Below are 24,535 nucleotides of genomic sequence, written 5' to 3' on the forward strand. Positions count from 1 at the left end.
TCACTAAATATTACCCTGGTCACACTCCAGCAGCTCGTCAGGTCCCAAATACCATTCGTCTCCATTCACTCTTATCTAACACGCTCACGCACGCTTGCTGGAAGTCTAAACCCCTCGCCCACAAAAACCCCTTTACCCCTTCCCTCCAGCCTTTTCAAGGACTACCCTTACCCCGCCTTCCTTCCTCTACAGATTTATACCCATTCCATGTCACTCTACTTTGATCCATTCTCTCTAAATGACCAAACCAAAGGCCCGGTGGCCTGGTGGTGGTGGCCCGGTGGCCTGGTGGCTAAAGCTCCAGCTTCACACACGGAGGGCCCGGGTTCGATTCCCGGCGGGTGGATACATTCGACATGTTTCCTTACACCTGTTGTCCTGTTCACCTAGCAGCAAATAGGTACCTGGGTGTTAGTCGACTGGTGTGGGTCGCATCCTGGGGGACAAGATTAAGGACCCCAATGGAAATAAGTTAGACAGTCCTCGATGACGCACTGACTTTCTTGGGTTATCCTGGGTGGCTAACCCTCCGGGGTTAAAAATCCGAACGAAATCTTATCTTATCTTATCTTAAGAAACCCCTCTTCAGCCCTCTGACTAATACTTTTATTAACTCCACACCTTCTCCTAATTTCCACTCTCTGAATTTTCTGCATAATATTTACACCATACATTGCCCTTAGACAAGACATCTCCACTGCCTCCAACCGTCTCCTCGCTGCTGCATTCACAACCCAAGCTTCACATCCATATAAGAGTGTTGGTACCGCTATACTTTCATACATTCCCTTCTTTGCCTCCATAGAAAACGTTTTTTTTGTCTCCACATATACGTCAACGCACCACTCACCTTTTTTTCCTTCATCAATTCCATGGTTAATCTCATCCTTCATAAAACCATCCGCTAACACGTCAACTCCAAAATATCTCAAAACATTTACTTCTTCCATACGCCTTCTCTCCAAAGTGTTATCAAGTTTTTCTTTATCTAAATCATTTGATACCCTCATCATTTTACTCTTTTCTATGTTCACTTTCAACTTTCTACCTTTACACACCCTCCCAAACTAGTCCAATAACCTTTGCAATTTCTCTTTAGAATCTCCCATAAGCAAAGTATCATCAGCAAAAAGTAACTGTGGCAATTCCCATTTTGTATTTGATTCCCCATAATGTAATCCCACCCCTCTCCCAAACACCCTAGCATTTACTTCTTTTACAACCCCATCTATAAATATATTAAACAGCCATGGTGACATTACACATCCCTGTCTAAGACCTACTTTTACCGGGAAGTATTCTCCCTCTTTTCTACATACCCTAACCTGAGCCTCACTATGCTCATGAAAACTCTCCACAGCATTTAGTAACATACCACCTATTCCATATACTTGCAATATCTGCCACATTCCTTCCCTATCCATTCTATCATATCCATTCTATCCATTCTATCTATCATAAGTTTTTTTTTTTTTTTTTTTTTTTGAATACAGTAAAAAAACTTTTGATAAAGAATTCCCCCCAAAATGCTGATGGATGTGTCTATAAGATTCCTTGTAAAATTTGCGATAAAGTTTATGGTCAAACTGGTAAAAATCTCGAACTAAGATTAAAACAACATAAATATAGCATTACAACTGGACAAGATTCCAATGCTCTATTTAACCATCCAATTGATTTTCAAAAAGTTGAGAAAGTAGTATCAAGCAAGTCCATGGTCGACAGGAATATAATTGAATCTTGTTTCATAAAAAGCAGTTTTGACAATAATATGAATATTTCCTTTGGTTTATATAAATTAGATCCATTTATAATTAATAGAATTTGGGAAGAATTTAATAATACACAGGACAAATAATAATTTTAAAATTTTCTTGGGTAGAATAGCTTGTGGGTGAGTTGTGCAAAGGACCTATCCAAGTTGGTCCGGCGCTCGTCAGGTGTTTAACCGTTGTGGGATCTGATAGTGAGGTGCTGGCCAGACCACTTATATAGCTTCCTTGGATGCTTTACTTTCATAGTTCCTTGATAATGTGAATAGTCACGAAAGCGCTTGGAATTTCTCTATTCTTCCAGATTGGTTGTTTTGCATATATATATATATATATATATATATATGTATAGTTATATATATAGTTTATGTTATAAATCATTGAAAATATATTCATATGTAATTTATTTTGTATTTTTAATATATATCAACTGATCTCTGTGAGTTAAAGCATAATTTAACCAAAAATATTTACTGTTGTTAACTTTTAAGAAAGTTCGGCCAGTTTGTTAAGTTCGGCCAGTTTGTTAAGTTCGGCCAGTTTGTCAAGTTCGGCCAGTTTGGCAAGTTCGGCCAGTTTGTTAAGTTCGGCCAGTTTGGCAAGTTCGGCCAGTTTGGCAAGTTCGGCCAGTTTGTCAAGTTCGGCCAGTTTGTCAAGTTCGGCCAGTTTGTTAAGTTCGGCCAGTTTGTCAAGTTCGGCCAGTTTGGCAAGTTCGGCCAGTTTGGCAAGTTCGGCCAGTTTGGCAAGTTCGGCCAGTTTGGCAAGTTCGGCCAGTTTGGCAAGTTCGGCCAGTTTGGCAAGTTCGGCCAGTTTGGCAAGTTCGGCCAGTTTGGCAAGTTCGGCCAGTTTGTCAAGTTCGGCCAGTTTGTCAAGTTCGGCCAGTTTGGCAAGTTCGGCCAGTTTGTCAAGTTCGGCCAGTTTGTCAAGTTCGGCCAGTTTGTCAAGTTCGGCCAGTTTGGCAAGTTCGGCCAGTTTGGCAAGTTCGGCCAGTTTGTCAAGTTCGGCCAGTTTGGCAAGTTCGGCCAGTTTGTCAAGTTCGGCCAGTTTGTCAAGTTCGGCCAGTTTGTCAAGTTCGGCCAGTTTGTCAAGTTCGGCCAGTTTGGCAAGTTCGGCCAGTTTGTCAAGTTCGGCCAGTTTGTCAAGTTCGGCCAGTTTGTCAAGTTCGGCCAGTTTGTCAAGTTCGGCCAGTTTGGCAAGTTCGGCCAGTTTGTCAAGTTCGGCCAGTTTGTCAAGTTCGGCCAGTTTGTCAAGTTCGGCCACTTTGTCAAGTTCGGCCAGTTTGGCAAGTTCGGCCAGTTTGTCAAGTTCGGCCAGTTTGTCAAGTTCGGCCAGTTTGTCAAGTTCGGCCAGTTTGTCAAGTTCGGCCAGTTTGGCAAGTTCGGCCAGTTTGTCAAGTTCGGCCAGTTTGGCAAGTTCGGCCAGTTTGTCAAGTTCGGCCAGTTTGTCAAGTTCGGCCAGTTTGGCAAGTTCGGCCAGTTTGGCAAGTTCGGCCAGTTTGGCAAGTTCGGCCAGTTTGTCAAGTTCGGCCAGTTTGTCAAGTTCGGCCAGTTTGTCAAGTTCGGCCAGTTTGTCAAGTTCGGCCAGTTTGGCAAGTTCGGCCAGTTTGTCAAGTTCGGCCAGTTTGTCAAGTTCGGCCAGTTTGTCAAGTTCGCCCAGTTTGTCAAGTTCGGCCAGTTTGGCAAATTCGGCCAATTTGTCAAGTTCGGCCAGTTTGTCAAGTTCGGCCAGTTTGTCAAGTTCGGCCAGTTTGTCAAGTTCGGCCAGTTTGGCAAGTTCGGCCAGTTTGTCAAGTTCGGCCAGTTTGGCAAGTTCGGCCAGTTTGGCAAGTTCGGCCAGTTTGTCAAGTTCGGCCAGTTTGTCAAGTTCGGCCAGTTTGGCAAGTTCGGCCAGTTTGTCAAGTTCGGCCAGTTTGGCAAGTTCGGCCAGTTTGTCAAGTTCGGCCAGTTTGGCAAGTTCGGCCAGTTTGTCAAGTTCGGCCAGTTTGGCAAGTTCGGCCAGTTTGGCAAGTTCGGCCAGTTTGTCAAGTTCGGCCAGTTTGGCAAGTTCGGCCAGTTTGGCAAGTTCGGCCAGTTTGTCAAGTTCGGCCAGTTTGTCAAGTTCGGCCAGTTTGGCAAGTTCGGCAAGTTCGGCCAGTTTGTCAAGTTCGGCCAGTTTGGCAAGTTCGGCCAGTTTGGCAAGTTCGGCCAGTTTGTCAAGTTCGGCCAGTTTGTCAAGTTCGGCCAGTTTGGCAAGTTCGGCCAGTTTGTCAAGTTCGGCCAGTTTGGCAAGTTCGGCCAGTTTGGCAAGTTCGGCCAGTTTGGCAAGTTCGGCCAGTTTGGCAAGTTCGGCCAGTTTGTCAAGTTCGGCCAGTTTGTCAAGTTCGGCCAGTTTGGCAAGTTCGGCCAGTTTGTCAAGTTCGGCCAGTTTGTCAAGTTCGGCCAGTTTGTCAAGTTCGGCCAGTTTGTCAAGTTCGGCCAGTTTGGCAAGTTCGGCCAGTTTGTCAAGTTCGGCCAGTTTGTCAAGTTCGGCCAGTTTGGCAAGTTCGGCCAGTTTGGCAAGTTCGGCCAGTTTGGCAAGTTCGGCCAGTTTGTCAAGTTCGGCCAGTTTGGCAAGTTCGGCCAGTTTGGCAAGTTCGGCCAGTTTGTCAAGTTCGGCAAGTTCGGCCAGTTTGTCAAGTTCGGCCAGTTTGTCAAGTTCGGCCAGTTTGTCAAGTTCGGCCAGTTTGTCAAGTTCGGCCAGTTTGGCAAGTTCGGCCAGTTTGTCAAGTTCGGCCAGTTTGTCAAGTTCGGCCAGTTTGTCAAGTTCGGCCAGTTTGTCAAGTTCGGCCAGTTTGTCAAGTTCGGCCAGTTTGTCAAGTTCGGCCAGTTTGTCAAGTTCGGCCAGTTTGTCAAGTTCGGCCAGTTTGTCAAGTTCGGCCAGTTTGGCAAGTTCGGCCAGTTTGTTAAGTTCGGCCAGTTTGTCAAGTTCGGCCAGTTTGTCAAGTTCGGCCAGTTTGTCAAGTTCGGCCAGTTTGGCAAGTTCGGCCAGTTTGTCAAGTTCGGCCAGTTTGTCAAGTTCGGCCAGTTTGTCAAGTTCGCCCAGTTTGTCAAGTTCGGCCAGTTTGGCAAATTCGGCCAATTTGTCAAGTTCGGCCAGTTTGTCAAGTTCGGCCAGTTTGTCAAGTTCGGCCAGTTTGTCAAGTTCGGCCAGTTTGGCAAGTTCGGCCAGTTTGTCAAGTTCGGCCAGTTTGGCAAGTTCGGCCAGTTTGGCAAGTTCGGCCAGTTTGTCAAGTTCGGCCAGTTTGTCAAGTTCTTCCAGTTTGGCAAGTTCGGCCAGTTTGTCAAGTTCGGCCAGTTTGGCAAGTTCGGCCAGTTTGTCAAGTTCGGCCAGTTTGGCAAGTTCGGCCAGTTTGTCAAGTTCGGCCAGTTTGGCAAGTTCGGCCAGTTTGGCAAGTTCGGCCAGTTTGTCAAGTTCGGCCAGTTTGGCAAGTTCGGCCAGTTTGGCAAGTTCGGCCAGTTTGTCAAGTTCGGCCAGTTTGTCAAGTTCGGCCAGTTTGGCAAGTTCGGCCAGTTTGTCAAGTTCGGCCAGTTTGGCAAGTTCGGCCAGTTTGGCAAGTTCGGCCAGTTTGTCAAGTTCGGCCAGTTTGTCAAGTTCGGCCAGTTTGGCAAGTTCGGCCAGTTTGTCAAGTTCGGCCAGTTTGTCAAGTTCGGCCAGTTTGTCAAGTTCGGCCAGTTTGGCAAGTTCGGCCAGTTTGGCAAGTTCGGCCAGTTTGTCAAGTTCGGCCAGTTTGGCAAGTTCGGCCAGTTTGTCAAGTTCGGCCAGTTTGGCAAGTTCGGCCAGTTTGGCAAGTTCGGCCAGTTTGTCAAGTTCGGCCAGTTTGGCAAGTTCGGCCAGTTTGTCAAGTTCGGCCAGTTTGTCAAGTTCGGCCAGTTTGGCAAGTTCGGCCAGTTTGTCAAGTTCGGCCAGTTTGGCAAGTTCGGCCAGTTTGGCAAGTTCGGCCAGTTTGTCAAGTTCGGCCAGTTTGGCAAGTTCGGCCAGTTTGGCAAGTTCGGCCAGTTTGTCAAGTTCGGCCAGTTTGTCAAGTTCGGCCAGTTTGGCAAGTTCGGCCAGTTTGGCAAGTTCGGCCAGTTTGGCAAGTTCGGCCAGTTTGGCAAGTTCGGCCAGTTTGGCAAGTTCGGCCAGTTTGTCAAGTTCGGCCAGTTTGGCAAGTTCGGCCAGTTTGGCAAGTTCGGCCAGTTTGGCAAGTTCGGCCAGTTTGGCAAGTTCGGCCAGTTTGTCAAGTTCGGCCAGTTTGTCAAGTTCGGCCAGTTTGGCAAGTTCGGCCAGTTTGTCAAGTTCGGCCAGTTTGGCAAGTTCGGCCAGTTTGGCAAGTTCGGCCAGTTTGTCAAGTTCGGCCAGTTTGGCAAGTTCGGCCAGTTTGGCAAGTTCGGCCAGTTTGTCAAGTTCGGCCAGTTTGTCAAGTTCGGCCAGTTTGGCAAGTTCGGCCAGTTTGTCAAGTTCGGCCAGTTTGGCAAGTTCGGCCAGTTTGGCAAGTTCGGCCAGTTTGGCAAGTTCGGCCAGTTTGGCAAGTTCGGCCAGTTTGGCAAGTTCGGCCAGTTTGTCAAGTTCGGCCAGTTTGGCAAGTTCGGCCAGTTTGGCAAGTTCGGCCAGTTTGGCAAGTTCGGCCAGTTTGGCAAGTTCGGCCAGTTTGTCAAGTTCGGCCAGTTTGGCAAGTTCGGCCAGTTTGTCAAGTTCGGCCAGTTTGTCAAGTTCGGCCAGTTTGGCAAGTTCGGCCAGTTTGTCAAGTTCGGCCAGTTTGGCAAGTTCGGCCAGTTTGTCAAGTTCGGCCAGTTTGTCAAGTTCGGCCAGTTTGTCAAGTTCGGCCAGTTTGGCAAGTTCGGCCAGTTTGGCAAGTTCGGCCAGTTTGTCAAGTTCGGCCAGTTTGTCAAGTTCGGCCAGTTTGTCAAGTTCGGCCAGTTTGTCAAGTTCGGCCAGTTTGGCAAGTTCGGCCAGTTTGTCAAGTTCGGCCAGTTTGTCAAGTTCGGCCAGTTTGTCAAGTTCGCCCAGTTTGTCAAGTTCGGCCAGTTTGGCAAATTCGGCCAATTTGTCAAGTTCGGCCAGTTTGTCAAGTTCGGCCAGTTTGTCAAGTTCGGCCAGTTTGTCAAGTTCGGCCAGTTTGGCAAGTTCGGCCAGTTTGTCAAGTTCGGCCAGTTTGGCAAGTTCGGCCAGTTTGGCAAGTTCGGCCAGTTTGTCAAGTTCGGCCAGTTTGTCAAGTTCGGCCAGTTTGGCAAGTTCGGCCAGTTTGTCAAGTTCGGCCAGTTTGGCAAGTTCGGCCAGTTTGTCAAGTTCGGCCAGTTTGGCAAGTTCGGCCAGTTTGTCAAGTTCGGCCAGTTTGGCAAGTTCGGCCAGTTTGTCAAGTTCGGCCAGTTTGGCAAGTTCGGCCAGTTTGGCAAGTTCGGCCAGTTTGTCAAGTTCGGCCAGTTTGGCAAGTTCGGCCAGTTTGGCAAGTTCGGCCAGTTTGTCAAGTTCGGCCAGTTTGTCAAGTTCGGCCAGTTTGGCAAGTTCGGCAAGTTCGGCCAGTTTGTCAAGTTCGGCCAGTTTGGCAAGTTCGGCCAGTTTGGCAAGTTCGGCCAGTTTGTCAAGTTCGGCCAGTTTGTCAAGTTCGGCCAGTTTGGCAAGTTCGGCCAGTTTGTCAAGTTCGGCCAGTTTGGCAAGTTCGGCCAGTTTGGCAAGTTCGGCCAGTTTGGCAAGTTCGGCCAGTTTGGCAAGTTCGGCCAGTTTGTCAAGTTCGGCCAGTTTGTCAAGTTCGGCCAGTTTGGCAAGTTCGGCCAGTTTGTCAAGTTCGGCCAGTTTGTCAAGTTCGGCCAGTTTGTCAAGTTCGGCCAGTTTGTCAAGTTCGGCCAGTTTGGCAAGTTCGGCCAGTTTGTCAAGTTCGGCCAGTTTGTCAAGTTCGGCCAGTTTGGCAAGTTCGGCCAGTTTGGCAAGTTCGGCCAGTTTGGCAAGTTCGGCCAGTTTGTCAAGTTCGGCCAGTTTGGCAAGTTCGGCCAGTTTGGCAAGTTCGGCCAGTTTGTCAAGTTCGGCAAGTTCGGCCAGTTTGTCAAGTTCGGCCAGTTTGTCAAGTTCGGCCAGTTTGTCAAGTTCGGCCAGTTTGTCAAGTTCGGCCAGTTTGGCAAGTTCGGCCAGTTTGTCAAGTTCGGCCAGTTTGTCAAGTTCGGCCAGTTTGTCAAGTTCGGCCAGTTTGTCAAGTTCGGCCAGTTTGTCAAGTTCGGCCAGTTTGTCAAGTTCGGCCAGTTTGTCAAGTTCGGCCAGTTTGTCAAGTTCGGCCAGTTTGTCAAGTTCGGCCAGTTTGGCAAGTTCGGCCAGTTTGTTAAGTTCGGCCAGTTTGTCAAGTTCGGCCAGTTTGTCAAGTTCGGCCAGTTTGTCAAGTTCGGCCAGTTTGGCAAGTTCGGCCAGTTTGTCAAGTTCGGCCAGTTTGTCAAGTTCGGCCAGTTTGTCAAGTTCGCCCAGTTTGTCAAGTTCGGCCAGTTTGGCAAATTCGGCCAATTTGTCAAGTTCGGCCAGTTTGTCAAGTTCGGCCAGTTTGTCAAGTTCGGCCAGTTTGTCAAGTTCGGCCAGTTTGGCAAGTTCGGCCAGTTTGTCAAGTTCGGCCAGTTTGGCAAGTTCGGCCAGTTTGGCAAGTTCGGCCAGTTTGTCAAGTTCGGCCAGTTTGTCAAGTTCTTCCAGTTTGGCAAGTTCGGCCAGTTTGTCAAGTTCGGCCAGTTTGGCAAGTTCGGCCAGTTTGTCAAGTTCGGCCAGTTTGGCAAGTTCGGCCAGTTTGTCAAGTTCGGCCAGTTTGGCAAGTTCGGCCAGTTTGGCAAGTTCGGCCAGTTTGTCAAGTTCGGCCAGTTTGGCAAGTTCGGCCAGTTTGGCAAGTTCGGCCAGTTTGTCAAGTTCGGCCAGTTTGTCAAGTTCGGCCAGTTTGGCAAGTTCGGCCAGTTTGTCAAGTTCGGCCAGTTTGGCAAGTTCGGCCAGTTTGGCAAGTTCGGCCAGTTTGTCAAGTTCGGCCAGTTTGTCAAGTTCGGCCAGTTTGGCAAGTTCGGCCAGTTTGTCAAGTTCGGCCAGTTTGTCAAGTTCGGCCAGTTTGTCAAGTTCGGCCAGTTTGGCAAGTTCGGCCAGTTTGGCAAGTTCGGCCAGTTTGTCAAGTTCGGCCAGTTTGGCAAGTTCGGCCAGTTTGTCAAGTTCGGCCAGTTTGGCAAGTTCGGCCAGTTTGGCAAGTTCGGCCAGTTTGTCAAGTTCGGCCAGTTTGGCAAGTTCGGCCAGTTTGTCAAGTTCGGCCAGTTTGTCAAGTTCGGCCAGTTTGGCAAGTTCGGCCAGTTTGTCAAGTTCGGCCAGTTTGGCAAGTTCGGCCAGTTTGGCAAGTTCGGCCAGTTTGTCAAGTTCGGCCAGTTTGGCAAGTTCGGCCAGTTTGGCAAGTTCGGCCAGTTTGTCAAGTTCGGCCAGTTTGTCAAGTTCGGCCAGTTTGGCAAGTTCGGCCAGTTTGTCAAGTTCGGCCAGTTTGGCAAGTTCGGCCAGTTTGGCAAGTTCGGCCAGTTTGGCAAGTTCGGCCAGTTTGGCAAGTTCGGCCAGTTTGGCAAGTTCGGCCAGTTTGTCAAGTTCGGCCAGTTTGGCAAGTTCGGCCAGTTTGGCAAGTTCGGCCAGTTTGGCAAGTTCGGCCAGTTTGGCAAGTTCGGCCAGTTTGTCAAGTTCGGCCAGTTTGGCAAGTTCGGCCAGTTTGGCAAGTTCGGCCAGTTTGGCAAGTTCGGCCAGTTTGTCAAGTTCGGCCAGTTTGGCAAGTTCGGCCAGTTTGGCAAGTTCGGCCAGTTTGGCAAGTTCGGCCAGTTTGGCAAGTTCGGCCAGTTTGGCAAGTTCGGCCAGTTTGGCAAGTTCGGCCAGTTTGGCAAGTTCGGCCAGTTTGGCAAGTTCGGCCAGTTTGGCAAGTTCGGCCAGTTTGGCAAGTTCGGCCAGTTTGGCAAGTTCGGCCAGTTTGGCAAGTTCGGCCAGTTTGGCAAGTTCGGCCAGTTTGGCAAGTTCGGCCAGTTTGGCAAGTTCGGCCAGTTTGGCAAGTTCGGCCAGTTTGGCAAGTTCGGCCAGTTTGGCAAGTTCGGCCAGTTTGGCAAGTTCGGCCAGTTTGGCAAGTTCGGCCAGTTTGTCAAGTTCGGCCAGTTTGTCAAGTTCGGCCAGTTTGGCAAGTTCGGCCAGTTTGGCAAGTTCGGCCAGTTTGTCAAGTTCGGCCAGTTTGGCAAGTTCGGCCAGTTTGGCAAGTTCGGCCAGTTTGGCAAGTTCGGCCAGTTTGTCAAGTTCGGCCAGTTTGGCAAGTTCGGCCAGTTTGGCAAGTTCGGCCAGTTTGTCAAGTTCGGCCAGTTTGTCAAGTTCGGCCAGTTTGGCAAGTTCGGCCAGTTTGGCAAGTTCGGCCAGTTTGGCAAGTTCGGCCAGTTTGGCAAGTTCGGCCAGTTTGGCAAGTTCGGCCAGTTTGGCAAGTTCGGCCAGTTTGGCAAGTTCGGCCAGTTTGGCAAGTTCGGCCAGTTTGGCAAGTTCGGCCAGTTTGGCAAGTTCGGCCAGTTTGGCAAGTTCGGCCAGTTTGGCAAGTTCGGCCAGTTTGGCAAGTTCGGCCAGTTTGGCAAGTTCGGCCAGTTTGGCAAGTTCGGCCAGTTTGGCAAGTTCGGCCAGTTTGGCAAGTTCGGCCAGTTTGGCAAGTTCGGCCAGTTTGGCAAGTTCGGCCAGTTTGGCAAGTTCGGCCAGTTTGGCAAGTTCGGCCAGTTTGGCAAGTTCGGCCAGTTTGTCAAGTTCGGCCAGTTTGTCAAGTTCGGCCAGTTTGGCAAGTTCGGCCAGTTTGGCAAGTTCGGCCAGTTTGTCAAGTTCGGCCAGTTTGTCAAGTTCGGCCAGTTTGGCAAGTTCGGCCAGTTTGGCAAGTTCGGCCAGTTTGTCAAGTTCGGCCAGTTTGTCAAGTTCGGCCAGTTTGTCAAGTTCGGCCAGTTTGGCAAGTTCGGCCAGTTTGTCAAGTTCGGCCAGTTTGTCAAGTTCGGCCAGTTTGTCAAGTTCGGCCAGTTTGGCAAGTTCGGCCAGTTTGGCAAGTTCGGCCAGTTTGGCAAGTTCGGCCAGTTTGGCAAGTTCGGCCAGTTTGTCAAGTTCGGCCAGTTTGGCAAGTTCGGCCAGTTTGTCAAGTTCGGCCAGTTTGTCAAGTTCGGCCAGTTTGGCAAGTTCGGCCAGTTTGGCAAGTTCGGCCAGTTTGGCAAGTTCGGCCAGTTTGGCAAGTTCGGCCAGTTTGGCAAGTTCGGCCAGTTTGTCAAGTTCGGCCAGTTTGTTAAGTTCGGCCAGTTTGGCAAGTTCGGCCAGTTTGGCAAGTTCGGCCAGTTTGGCAAGTTCGGCCAGTTTGGCAAGTTCGGCCAGTTTGTCAAGTTCGGCCAGTTTGTCAAGTTCGGCCAGTTTGGCAAGTTCGGCCAGTTTGGCAAGTTCGGCCAGTTTGGCAAGTTCGGCCAGTTTGGCAAGTTCGGCCAGTTTGTCAAGTTCGGCCAGTTTGTCAAGTTCGGCCAGTTTGGCAAGTTCGGCCAGTTTGGCAAGTTCGGCCAGTTTGGCAAGTTCGGCCAGTTTGGCAAGTTCGGCCAGTTTGGCAAGTTCGGCCAGTTGGACCAGTTTGGTAAGTTTGACCAGTTTGTCAAGTTCGGCCACTTTGTCAAGTTCGGCTTATTAGGCACGACATTATATACCTAATAACTTAGTTATAGACAGTCTGGGCGGCAAGAGTGGGAAAGGTGAAAGGCCGAAGTCCGGAAAATTCCGTCAGCTTTTCCAACGTTCCTCAAGTGAAAAAAAAAATTATACCAACACCTGAAAACCAGCTTCCTAGGTACTCTCTTTCAACCAGCTGTTCACTCTTAAGTCCCGTTCATTCAACACTTCTGACGCCTCACATGTGAACGATTTAAAAACCAAATAAAATACGTTTGTGTATTCTGATCTCAAAGACACTTGTACTGAGGGAACTCTCTGACTTAAGACCAAATATGAAGTTCTTCTATACCTGGTCTTAAATTTTTAGTCAATTTTGTATATACAGTGGTAGTGTCCTTATTTCTATTAACGTATTTGAAATGCTGGTATATCGGTGAAGTGAATCTCAAACGCATCCCATGTAGCCGGTAGACTTTATACTTAAACCAAATTTGCTACGATCATTACGGAAAAATTTTCCAATTAGGCTCGTGTACACGAAGAGTTGGATGGAATATTGATCAACCCTGACAGTCCCGTCACCACGGAAGACGTTCGTCAGATGAAGTACACGGAAATGTGCATCAAGGAGTCAATGAGGCTTTTCCCACCTGCGCCGGTAATCTCCAGAACAGTTAATGAGGATGTTGTTATAGGTAAGTAGAAGTCTGTATCCAACATGGTATAAATAATTTGCTTGTCAAATATCAAAGGACTGTTTCCTGGCGTGCGCCATTGTCTGCTGGTAACCTGGTAGGTGATCAAGCTGTTGCTAGCATACCGGAGCTACGTACCTCGTCTCTATTACTCATACCTCAACAATTGAATCTGTGTTTGAGGTTATACCTACATGTCCACCTCAAGCTGTTAGAAAAATACAAAAAAAACATGTGCTAGTCTCAGACCTAGCATATTACATTTTTAGCATATCCTACCCTGCAACCCTGTATGACCCTTGTGGGTTTAGCGCTTAGTTTTGATTGTAATATTATTCAAATCCCGAAACCTATTAAATATTAATGCTAAATATAGAACTTCTTACTCCACAGCTTTCCATCAGTGTTTCCTACAACTTTCTTCTGAATACATTTCCATCCACCATCTCCTTTCTTCCAGTCTGACCTCTAGTCTTATGTCTTATACTTTTAATTATCCTCAGGAAATTAACAATTATCTATATTCACTTTTAAAACCATTAGTTTAAACACCATTCTTATAATTTACATAATGCTTCACACACCCAGACTTAAACACTGTATATACATTGTATGTGTTCTTACTTTCCATCAGTTTATTACTTCTAGTGGTACATAACTTTTATCTGGGGGTTTTCTAAATCTCTGAAAAATAATTTTTAATCTATGAAGAATAATGCAACGTTTATTATCCGAAGATATCTCCAGAGAATACTAAGTCAACTTATTGATCCTTTGACATCCGACTTATTGATCCTCCTCTGACATCCGACTTATTGATCCTCCTCTGACATCCGACTTATTGATCCTCCTCGGACATCAAGGCTCTTACACAATTCTAAAGTATAATACTTTTGTATTATTTTTAAAATTATTCTGTAAATAAAATACATATGGTACTATGGGCACTTTTGAATAAGATACCGTACAATATAATAATCTTAAGAATATGTACCTTCTGGTACGTTGCATTGATGAGATGTACTCATATGTACAAGAGTAATATGTATAATTGTGTGTGTGTGTGTGTGTGTGTGTGTGTGTGTGTGTGTGTGAGTGTGTGTGTGTGTGTGTGTGTGTGTATGTGTGTGTGTGTGTGTGTGTGTATGTGTGTGTGTGTGTGTGTGTGTGTGTGTGTGTGTGTGTGTATGCTCGGTATGTGCTTGGTTAGACTCGACTTAAAAAAAAGATTGACCAAAACAAGTCCCTAGATAAGCTAACTTTTGAACAATAGAGACAACATAACAGCTTGCTTGAACAGTAGGACGATCCATTTACGAAACTGCAATGATCTTCAGAACAGACGTGAACAACACAGCGTCAGACAAGGCACAAGGAGACCATAAAACAGCCTTAACTGGGGACCATCAACAAGTTCTCCAAAGCAATAAATTTTCGTTTTAGCTATTTATTATATGAAATAGAATATTTATATTTAATAATTATTGTGTCCTTTTTCTGAAGACACTACACTATGGATAAGCAACAAGTGGCTTTCCAATTTTATATTTCCCTGTCTGTTACTGTCACTGGTTTTCCATCTTTTGCTCATACCTCACCAATTGAATTTGTGTTTGGGGTTATACCTCCATGTCCACCTCAAGCTCTTATAAAAGTACAAAGCTATCTAAGTTTATTTTATACACTACGTGCTTATTCAGATCGCAGGTAGTCTCAGACCTAGCACATCCTACCCTGCAACGCTATGTGACGCTTAATTTAGATTGTAATAATAGTAATTTAGATTGTAATAATAGTATTCAAATACCGTAACCTACTAAATATTAATGCTATACATACAACTTCTTACTTCACAGGTTTCTTGTCAGTGCTTCCTGCAGCTTCCTTCTGAATACATATACATCCTCCATACTAATTTCTTCCAGTCTCACCTCTAGTCATACATGTCTTATAATTTAAAAAAAATTTTGTCTAAACACCCACTGAAACTCTAGCAAGTCTCTCTCCCGCATTTCTATGATATACGTAATCATGCATACACCCAGTATGTAAATACTCAACATTTATTTAATTCGTTTTCTGACTTTCCATCCCATCATTAACCCTGGTTGTATTTCTTTACATAACACTACTTTGATCTGGATTCACATTCAAAATTTTCCTAATCTCTAAAAAACCCGGTGTGAGCTATAACAAATAACGTAATCTAATATAAGAGTTTCAATATTTTACAATAAGCTATGTCTCCAGAATCAAAACCAGTGTCTCACTTTCCTCATAAATACTCGTTATAATTTGCAACAAGTTAAGATATGTTTTGTAAAGGAATTAATGTTAGTAAACAAACCACATCATATCCTGTCACTTGCCTTTTCCAGCTCCATAAAACAACAACCAACTCTTTCTTTTATTTTAAGAATTGTTTACTTATGTTTTTCAATATAAGCTCCAGTTACACACGTCACCTTACCTTCATATATCTTTATTATGCTGCAGTTATACTTTCTGTTTTTCTAAGCAATATACTTAACATATTCCAAAACAAAATAAATGTGAGCCGTTTTTTTGCGGATGACACCTGAATTGCCATGACAGTGACCTTCATCGAAGACACCGCAAGACTCCAGGCGGACATCAACCAGATCTTTAAATGAGACGCACAAAACAATATAAAGTTCAATGAAGAGAAATTTCAACTATTCAGATATCGAAAACTTGAGGAAATTAAAACTATATCTGGGTAAAAAACAAAAATCTAACCACACAATAGAGTGAAAAACTAATGTGAAGGACCTGAGAGTGATAATGTCAGAGGATCTCACCTTCAGAGACCACAACAATATATCTACCCCATCTGCAAGAAAAATGAAAGGATGGGTAATGAGAACCTTCAGAACTAGGGACGCCAAATCGCTTGTTCTCTCTAGGCTGGAATACTGCTGTACATAAACTGCTCCCTTGAAAGCAGGCAAAATTGCTGACCTGGAGAATATACAGAGAACTGTCACAACACACTTAAGTAGGATAAAGCACCTAAATTACTGGGAACTGTTGAAGTCCTTTGATATGTATGACAGTATACACTTGGAAAGTCCTAGAGGATATGATACCAAACTTGCACGCGAAAATCATTCCCTACGAAAGCAAAAAACTCGACAGGAGATGCAACATTCCCTCAGTGAAAAGCAATGGTGTCACGAGTAGACTGAAAGACAACATAATAAGTGTCAGGGGCCCAAGACTATTCAACTGCCTCCCTGAGCACACTCTGGCTGTACCTTCTCTGACATCCTCATGTAACCCTCAAGGTCCTGCTGCACTCTCCTGCTGTACCTTGTCTGACATCCTCATGTAACACACAAGATCCTGCTGCACACTCTGAACATAGGAACATAATAAAGGAGGATCACTGCAGGATGCCTGTTGGCCCATACTAGGCAGGTCCTTTACAATCCATCCCACTAACAAAACATTTGCTCAACCAAATTTTCAATGCCTTCTAAGAAATAAGCTCTGATGGCTCTATCCACTCATTTGCAAGTCCCAATCAAATCCAACCCCTCCCACTCATATATTTATCCAACCTAAATTTGAAGCTACCTAAAGTCCCAGCCTCAGTAACCCAACTAGGTAGACTGTTCCACTCATCAACTACCCTATTTCCAAACCAATACTTTTTTTTGTCCTTTCTAAATCTAAACTTATCTAATTTAAATCCTTTACTGCGGGTTCTCTATTGGAGAGACATCCTCAAGACCTTATTAATATCCCCTTTATTAATACCTATCTTCCACTTATACACTTCGATCAGGTCTCCCCTCATTCTTCGTCTAACAAGTGAATGTAACTTAAGAGTCTTCAATCTTTCTTCATAAGGAAGATTTCTAATGCTATGTATTAATTTAGTCATTCTACGCTGAATATTTTCTAACGAATTTATATACATTCTGTAATATGGAGACCAGAACTGAGCTGCATAATCTAGGTGAGGCCTTACTAATGATGTATAAAGCTGCAGTATGACCTCTGGACTTCTGTTGCATACACTTCTTGATATAAATCCCAATAATCTATTTGCCTTATTACGTACACTTAGGCATTGCTGTCTTGGTTTAAGGTTGCTGCTTACCATAACCCCCAAGTCCTTTTCGCAATCTGTATGGCTAAGTTCCACATTTTTTAACTTATAAGTGTTAGGGTTATGTTCACTCCCGAGCTTCAGAACCTTGCATTTATCAACATTGAACTGCATCTGCCACTTTTCTGACTAAGAAGAGAGTTTGTCTAAATCCTCCTGAACTTCCCTAACATCTACGTTTGAATCAATTATCCTACCTATCTTTGTGTCATCGGCGAATTTGCTCATATTACTAGTAATACCCTCATCAAGGTCATTGATATATATTATAAACAACAACGGGCCCAAGACTGATCCCTTTGGAACGCCATTTGATACAGATCCCCACTCGGATTTAACCCCATTTATGGACACTCTCTGCTTCCTGTCTGTGAGCCATGACTCGATCCATGAGAGCACTTTTCCCCCAATGCCATGAGCTGCCACTTTCTTTAACAGTCTTTGGTGTGGAACTCTATCAAAAGCCTTACTAAAATCTAAGTAAATAATACCAAATTCTTTATCGTGATCAACAGCCTCAAAAGCTTTACTGAAGAAAGTTAATAAATTAGTTAGACAAGAACGGCCTCTTGTGAATCCATGCTGAGTATCATTAATCAAGCTATGCTTATCGAGATGGCTTCTTGCAATCTCAGCTATAATTGACTAGTAATTTGCCTACAATTGAGGTCAGGCTTATTGGGCGGTAATTTAACGGTAACGACTTGTCCCCTGTTTTAAAAATAAGAATTACATTAGCCATCTTCCACATATCAGACACTACACCTGTTTGAAGAGATAAATTAAAAATATTAGTTAATGGTTCACAGAGTTCCATTTTGCATTCCTTAAGAACCCTTGAAAAAACCTCATCAGGACCCGGTGACTTATTTTGCTTCAGTCGGTCTATCTGCTTCACAACCATTTCACTAGTGACTGTGATGTTACATAATTTATCTTCTTCAGGCCCACTGTACCTTCTCTGACATCCTCGTGTAACCCACAAGGTCCTGCTGCACACTATGGCTATACCTTGTCTGACATCCTCGTGTAACCCACAAGGTTCTGCTGCACACACTGGCTGTACCTTGTCTGGCATCCTCGTGTAACCCACAAGGTTCTGCTGCACACACTGGCTGTACCTTGTCTGACATCCTCGAGTAACCCACAAGGTTCTGCTGCACACTCTGGCTGTACCTTCTCTGACATCCTCTTCATCACTTTCTTTCATTTCACTCAACTATTCTTATGTGATCAGCACTTATTTCACAACAAGCATTTAGACATCTGAGTAAGGAGTCATTCACGACATTGTACAACGTTTACATCAGGCCAATACTGGAGTATGCAGCACCAGTATGGAACCCGCACCTAGTCAAACACGTCACGAAATTGGGAAAAGTGCAAAACATTGCAACAAGATTAGTTCCGGAACTAAGGGTTAGGGAATTCAACCTGAGGACACTGGAGGATAGGAGGGATATGATAACGACGTATAAAATACTGAGAGGAATTGACAAGGTGGACAGGGATCGAATGTTTCAGAGATGGGATACAGGATACACAAATAACCCGCACATAGAAGAGAGGAGCTTACGACGACGTTTCGGTCCGACTTGGACCATTTACAAAGTCACATTAACGAAAAGTAGAGCAGGACGGGTATATATAAGCAGGAAGAGGTGGTAGTAGTAGTAGTGGCGGAGATGCAAGTAGTAATGGGGAAGTAAGGAGGAGGAGCCAGTCAAATACAAAGAAAGGGGAGCACTGCAAGGGAGCTAGGTGCCCACAGAGGGAGAGCAAGTGCACAGAGGTGGGGGGGGGAGGGAAAATAATGAAATAAATAATGAAGGAACAGAAACATAAGACAGAAGAAAGACAACCCAGAAGAGAAAAAAGGAAAGAGGAAAGGGGAAGAGGGAGAAGAAAAAAGGAGGAATCAGGTTAAGTCAAGGGTGTTCTGAAGTTTGGAGCATTTTACAATGTAGTGGGAGAGGAAGGCATCTACAGAGACGAAGCCAGGACTAAGATTCGTACAAGGAAAGTTGTGTATCAGAGAGGATTCAACCAGACGGCGACTGTTAAAGTTGGAAGTAGGGAAGACAGTTTTAGCAGAAGACCAGTCAACAGGATGGCTGTGATCTCTGATGTGACAGAAAAGAGCATTGTTAGCGTCGGCAAGCTTAACACTATTTTTGTGCTCCCTAAGTCTGTCAGAAAGAGATCTGCCAGTTTCTCCAAAGTATTGAAGAGGACAGGAGGAGCAAGAAATAGAGTAGACACCAATAACATCTGTAGAGGGAGGAGAGGTATGAACGAGATTAGTGCGAATAGTGTTAGTCTGGCGGAAAGTAAGCTTGATGTCTAAGGGACGGAGATAATTGTTGAGATTAGAAAGACCGGAAATGTAGGGAAGGCAGAGGACAGAAGAGTTCCCAGGAGTAGAGAGTTTGGGAGAGAAGAAATTACGTTTAGCACGTGAGAGGGCAAAGTCTATAAAATGGGAAGGGTAGCCAAGACGGGAAAACGAATTATAAAGAGTGGAAATTTCTGCTATGCCATATGCAGAAATTAAGAGACAACTGCAGTGGCAAGGAACAGCTGAGCAAGAAAGACAGTCCACTGAGCACAGGCGCTTCAGCAAGGGCAGGGATTGAATGCAGGAACGTTTCAATGGAAGGAGCTAAAACACCTCAGAGGATACAAAGGTCGACACAGTGGGAGGAGGTAAGGGAGGGGTCAGTGTTTGTCTATGGGCTCCAAGAAGTCGAAGGGGAAACCCAAGATGAAAGAAAACAGGGGGAGAAGAAAGCGATTGAAGGTATCATCAAAGCAATAGGTGAGGGCGACATGACCCAGATGACAAATTTTCGGAAAATTGGGTGGTTGACGAGTGGAAGGAAACGGACTGTCAAAGTAATTTTCAAGGCAGAATCGGCTAGATACAGGATCCTGCAGGAGAAAGCACGACTGAGGGACAAACAAGAGTACTGGAGAGTATACCTTGATCGTGACAAAACACAAGAAGAAAGGACGATACCGAGAGAGAGGGTACAAAGACGAAAGGAGGAATGAGATGCAATGATGAAGTTAAGCAGAACCCAGACTCAGGTGAATGGGCATACATAATAGGCGAGTACACACAAATACACACGCACAAATACATACACACACACACACACACACGCACAAACGCACACACACACACACACACACACACACACACACACACACACACACACACACACACACACACACACGCACACGCACACACACTGGTACTGGAAAACCTCATGCATCAACACATCACGGACATTACCAGAGAGAGAGAGAGAGAGGAGGATGAACCAGCAAGACTCGACATTGTGTTTACCCTGAGTAGCTCAGACATTGATGACATCACATATGAGAGGCCCCTAGGAACTAGTGACCACGTAGTCCTGTGCTTTGATTACATAGTAGAGTTACAGGTGGAGAGGGTAACAGGAGTCGAATGGGAAAAGCCAAACTATAAAAGGGGAGACTACACAGGTATGAGGAACTTCCTGCAGGAGGTACAGTGGGACAGAGAAATGGTAGGAAAAATAGTTAATGAAAAGATGGAGTATGTAACAACAAAATGCAAGGAGACAGAGGAAAGGATTGTTCCCAAGGGCAACAGAAACAATGGGAAGACCAAAGCGAGTCCTTGGTTTACCCAAAGGTGCAGGGAGGCAAAAACTAAGTGCATTATAGAATGAAAGAGGTATAGAAGGCAAAGGAACCAGGAAAACAAGGAGATCAGTCAAAGAGCCAGAAACGAATATGCACAGATAAGGAGGGAGGCCCAGCGACAGTACGAAAATAACATAGCATCGAAAGGCAAGTCTGACCCGAAACTGCTGTATAGCCACATTAGGAGAAAGACAACAGTCAAGACCAGGTGATCAGGCTGAGGAAAGAAGGTGGGGAACTCACAAGAAACGATCAAGAGGTATGTGAGGAGCTCAACAGGAGATTTAAGGAAGTATTCACAGTGGAGACAGGAAGGACTCTGGGAAGACAGGACAGAGGGGGACACCAACAGGAAACAGACCAACAGGTGCTGGACGATATGCACACAACTGAGGAGGAGGTGAAGAAGGTGCTAAGTGACCTTGATGCCTCAAAGGCAATGGGACCGGACATCTCCCCGTGGGTCCTCGGGGAGGGAGCAAATATACTGTGTGTGCCATTAACCACAATCTTCAACACATCCCTTGAAACTGGGCAACTACCTGAGGTATGGAAGACCACAATTGTAGTTCCCATTTTTAAAAATGGAGACAGAAAAGAGGCACTAAATTACAGACCAGTGTCACTGCCATGTATAGTATGCAGAGTCATGGAGAAGATTATCAGGAGGAGAGTGGTGAAGCACCTGGAACGGAACAAGATTATAAACGATAACGAGCACGGATTCATGGAAGGCAAATCCTGTGTCACAAACCTTCTGGAGTTCTATCACAAAGTTACAGAAGTGCGACACGAGAGAGATGGGTGGGCTGATTGCGTTTTCTTGGACTGCAAGAAGGCCTTCGACACAGTTCCTAACAAGCGACTAGTGCAGAAACTAGAGGATCAGGCGCATATATCAGGAAGGGCACTACAATGGATCAGAGAATATCTGACAGGGAGGCAACAACGAGTCATGGTACGGGATGAGGTATCACAGTGGGCACCTGTGACGAGCGGGGTCCCACAGGGGTCGGTCCTAGGACCAGTGCTATTTCTGGTATATGTGAATGACATGATGGAAGGGATAGACTCAGAGATGTCCCTGTTCGCAGATGCTGTGAATTTAATGAGGAGAATTAAATCAGATGAGGACCAGGCAGGACTTCAAAGAGACCTGGACAGGCTGGACACCTGGTCCAGCAACTGGCTTCTTGAATGCAACCCTGCCAAGTGCAAAGTCATAAAGATAGGAGAAGGGCAAAGAAGACCACAGACAGAGTATAGACTAGGTGGCCAAGGACTGCAAACCTCACTCAAGGAGAAAGATCTTGGGGTGAGTATAACACCGAGCACATCTCCAGAGGCACACATCAACCACATAACTGCTGCAGCATACGGGGGCCTGGCAAACCTGAGAATAGCGTTCCGATACCTTAGTAAGGAATCGTACATCAGGCCCATACTGGAGTATGCAGCGCCAGTTTGGAACCCACACCTGGTCAAACGCGTCAAGAAATTAGAGATTTACTGTGTAAGGAATCTTCCGTATGAAGATAGGCTTAAAGCCTTAAATTTCCACTCTCTGGAGAGACGTAGAATGAGAGGAGATATCACTGAGGTGTATAAGTGGATGACGGGCATAAACAAAGGAGATATTAATAAGGTATTGAGGGTGTCGAACCAGGTAAGAATCAGAAATAATGGATATAAGTTGGATAAATTTAGATTTAGAAAGGACATAGGTAAGTACTGGTTTTCTAACAGAGTTGTGGATGTGTGGAACAGTCTTCCCAGTTGGGTGATAGAGGCTAGGACCTTGGGTAGCTTTAAGAAGAGATTGGGCAAATATATGAGTGGGAGGGGCTGGGTTTGATTGGTGTCATTGGGTACGGGAGTTAATTCTTGGGTAACTTTGGGTAGAGGTCGTTTTGCTAAGGACCTGCCTTGTGTGGGTCAGTAGGCCTTCTGCAGTGTTCCTTCATTCTTATGTTCTTAACAAGACTAGTTCCAGAGCTCAGAGGTATGTTCTACGAGGAAAGGTTGAGGGAAATCGGACTGACGACACTGGAGGACAGGCGGGTCAGGGGAGACATGATAACGACATACAAAATAATGCGTGGAATAGATAAGGTAGACAGAGACAGGTTGTTCCAGAGAGGGGACACAGAAACAAGGGGTCACAATTGGAAGCTGAAGACTCAGACGAGTCACAGGGACGTTAGGAAGTATTTCTTCAGTCATAGAGTCGTCAGTAAGTGGAATAGCCCAACAAGTGATGTAGTGGAGGCAGGAACCATACATAGCTTTAAGACGAGGTATGACAAAGCTCTGGAAGCACAGAGAGAGAGAGAGAGAGGATCTAGTAGCGATCAGTGAAGAGGCGGGGCCAGGAGCCGAGTCTTGTCCCCTGGAACCACAATTAGGCGAGTACACACTCACTCCCCTACACTCTCCCCCACCTCTCTTTCCTCATCCTCCTCTTCCTGTTGTCTCCCCTCTTTCCCTCTTCCCCCTTTATTTCTCCCTCTCCTATTGTCTCGCCCCATTTGCTTCTCCCTCCCCTCTCTCTCCCCTTAATCCCCCTCTCCCCATCTCTCTCCCCCTTCTTTACTGTTTCCCACTTCCCTTCTCTGTTTCCCTCACACACACACAGTCCCACAAACACAAACACACACTCATACACACATGAAACACACAAACAAGGGGTCACAGTCGGAAGCTGAAGACTCAGATGAGTCAGAGAGATGTGTCTTTCGTCATAGATTTTTCAGGAAGTGGAATAGTCTGGACAGTGACGTAGTGGAGGCAGGAACTAGACATAGTTTTAAGACGAGGTATGTATAATGCTCATGGAGCACGGAAAGAGAGGACATAGTAGCGATCAGTGAAGTGGCGGGGCCAGGAGCTATGAATCGACCCCTGCAACCACAACTGAGTACAAATGCCTTTGTCAAGCAGTAACTAATATAACAAGCCAAGTAATGACTACTGACATTATCATCTCAAGTAATTTAAGTTATTTAACATTTAAACTTGTGTTATCTAATAAATATTGTGCAATAAAAATTCCCTTACATACTGAACACAGTCATAATTAAAAAAAAAATATGCTAGTGTCGGAACCGATCGATAATTGGGTATCGGAATTGGTATCAAAATCGACCACAATTTTTATCAGAAACGAACCATACCACGGGCGGGGTTTGATCAGAGAGTCTCAAAACTCCAGACCGTCACGTTAGCCACTGGTCAATGTTATTGAATCTTACTGAATCTCATTGAAGCCAGCTGGCCTAGTGGGTAACGCGACGGTCTGGAGTTTTGAGACTGATCGCGGGTTCAAACCTCGCCCGTGGTAAGTTTGTTTGCAATCGTGTCATTACGATTTCGTGAGTCATTTATCAGTATTAGCCAAAATTTTGTTATCGTTCCAATCCTATTTACTATTAATATTATTATTGTGTCTCCTTCAGACGGCTATTGTATTCCGGCCGGCACAACAGTGTCAATAGTTATTTACAAAATTCACCGCGACCCAACACAGTTCCCTGATCCAGAGGTGTTTGACCCTGACCGCTTCCTCCCAGAGAACGTCAACAAGCGTCATCGCTTCTCCTACATTCCTTTCAGCGCTGGAATCAGGAACTGCATTGGTAAGTTTAAAAGCTGAACTTTAGTTACTAACTGAGGAGTCAGGAGTTTGAATTCAAGGCAGAGCGAGACGTATGTGCTAGTCTACTTTAACACCTAATTCCCTTGATCACTCAACACTAATTATGTACCAGGATATTAGCAGGATATTGTGGGTCACATATTGGGGTTGATATTTTACCTTAGCTGTCTGTGTTTTCAGACGAAATAAAGTAACAGGTGACAGTCAACCGAGTATAAAATATTGTTCATATCAGTATAAAGTATCGTTTTGCTCTTAGCAAACACTGAATTTAACTGAATACATATATAAATAGGGGCAGAAAATCATTGTGATAGTGTCTTTGTAAATAATGCTAATAATTTATTGCAAATAATACTAATTTATATTACGTTGAACAATAAGTCCAACTTGCCGAATACGTCGAACTTCCTTAAAAATTCGACTTTTTCCATAAGTTTTTTTTATTTTTTTACATATTAATAGATATATTATTCGCTGAAAATAATGTAAAATAAAAATTTTTGGATTAAACCTAACGTAGAAATTTCATCTAAAATTAAGCTAATGTAGTTTTTCAGGTAAATTTTAAAATATATATCATAGGTCAGATTAAATCAATATGTATAATTTCTAGTTCTAATTAGAATGATTTTTCCAGATTTACAGCATAAGCAAATTATTATTCTGTTAATTCGAGAGAAAAAAATCCTTGCTTTTTAGGCCTAACTCGCCAGTTTGTCTTATTCGGCAAGACATTTGTACATTTGTCGTAAAAAGTTCCTGGACAATCTCTCCTGGACAGAACTAATATCAGGCAACTACACACAGTAAACACAGGAGTAAGACCATTTTCATAAATCAATTAAGGAAGCTTGTAACAGTGATGGTGACTGGTTAACAATATTAACTGCCGGTACTTTGTGATGGTGACTGCTTAACAATGTTAACTGCCGGTACTTTCTGTGATGGTGACTGG

The 24,535-nt window shown here is 45.1% G+C and overlaps 2 protein-coding genes across 3 annotated transcripts in view; one reads left to right on the forward strand and one right to left on the reverse strand.

The window, feature by feature from the left end:
• Window positions 1-24,535, reverse strand: part of LOC128692432 (cytochrome P450 4C1) — a 610,069-nt gene that overhangs the window by 456,933 nt on the left and 128,601 nt on the right. The gene's annotated exons all lie outside the window — the stretch shown is intronic.
• Window positions 1-24,535, forward strand: part of LOC128692430 (cytochrome P450 4c3-like) — a 71,508-nt gene that overhangs the window by 7,724 nt on the left and 39,249 nt on the right. For both annotated transcript variants that reach the window (XM_070096504.1, XM_070096503.1), the window contains exons 2-3: window positions 11,923-12,091; window positions 23,378-23,557. In XM_070096504.1, the coding sequence (XP_069952605.1) occupies window positions 11,923-12,091; window positions 23,378-23,557 (349 nt within the window). The remainder of the gene's footprint in view (window positions 1-11,922; window positions 12,092-23,377; window positions 23,558-24,535) is intronic.

This window comes from Cherax quadricarinatus, chromosome 53 (genome assembly GCF_038502225.1).
Source record: "Cherax quadricarinatus isolate ZL_2023a chromosome 53, ASM3850222v1, whole genome shotgun sequence".
NCBI classification, from domain to species: Eukaryota; Metazoa; Arthropoda; class Malacostraca; order Decapoda; family Parastacidae; genus Cherax; species Cherax quadricarinatus.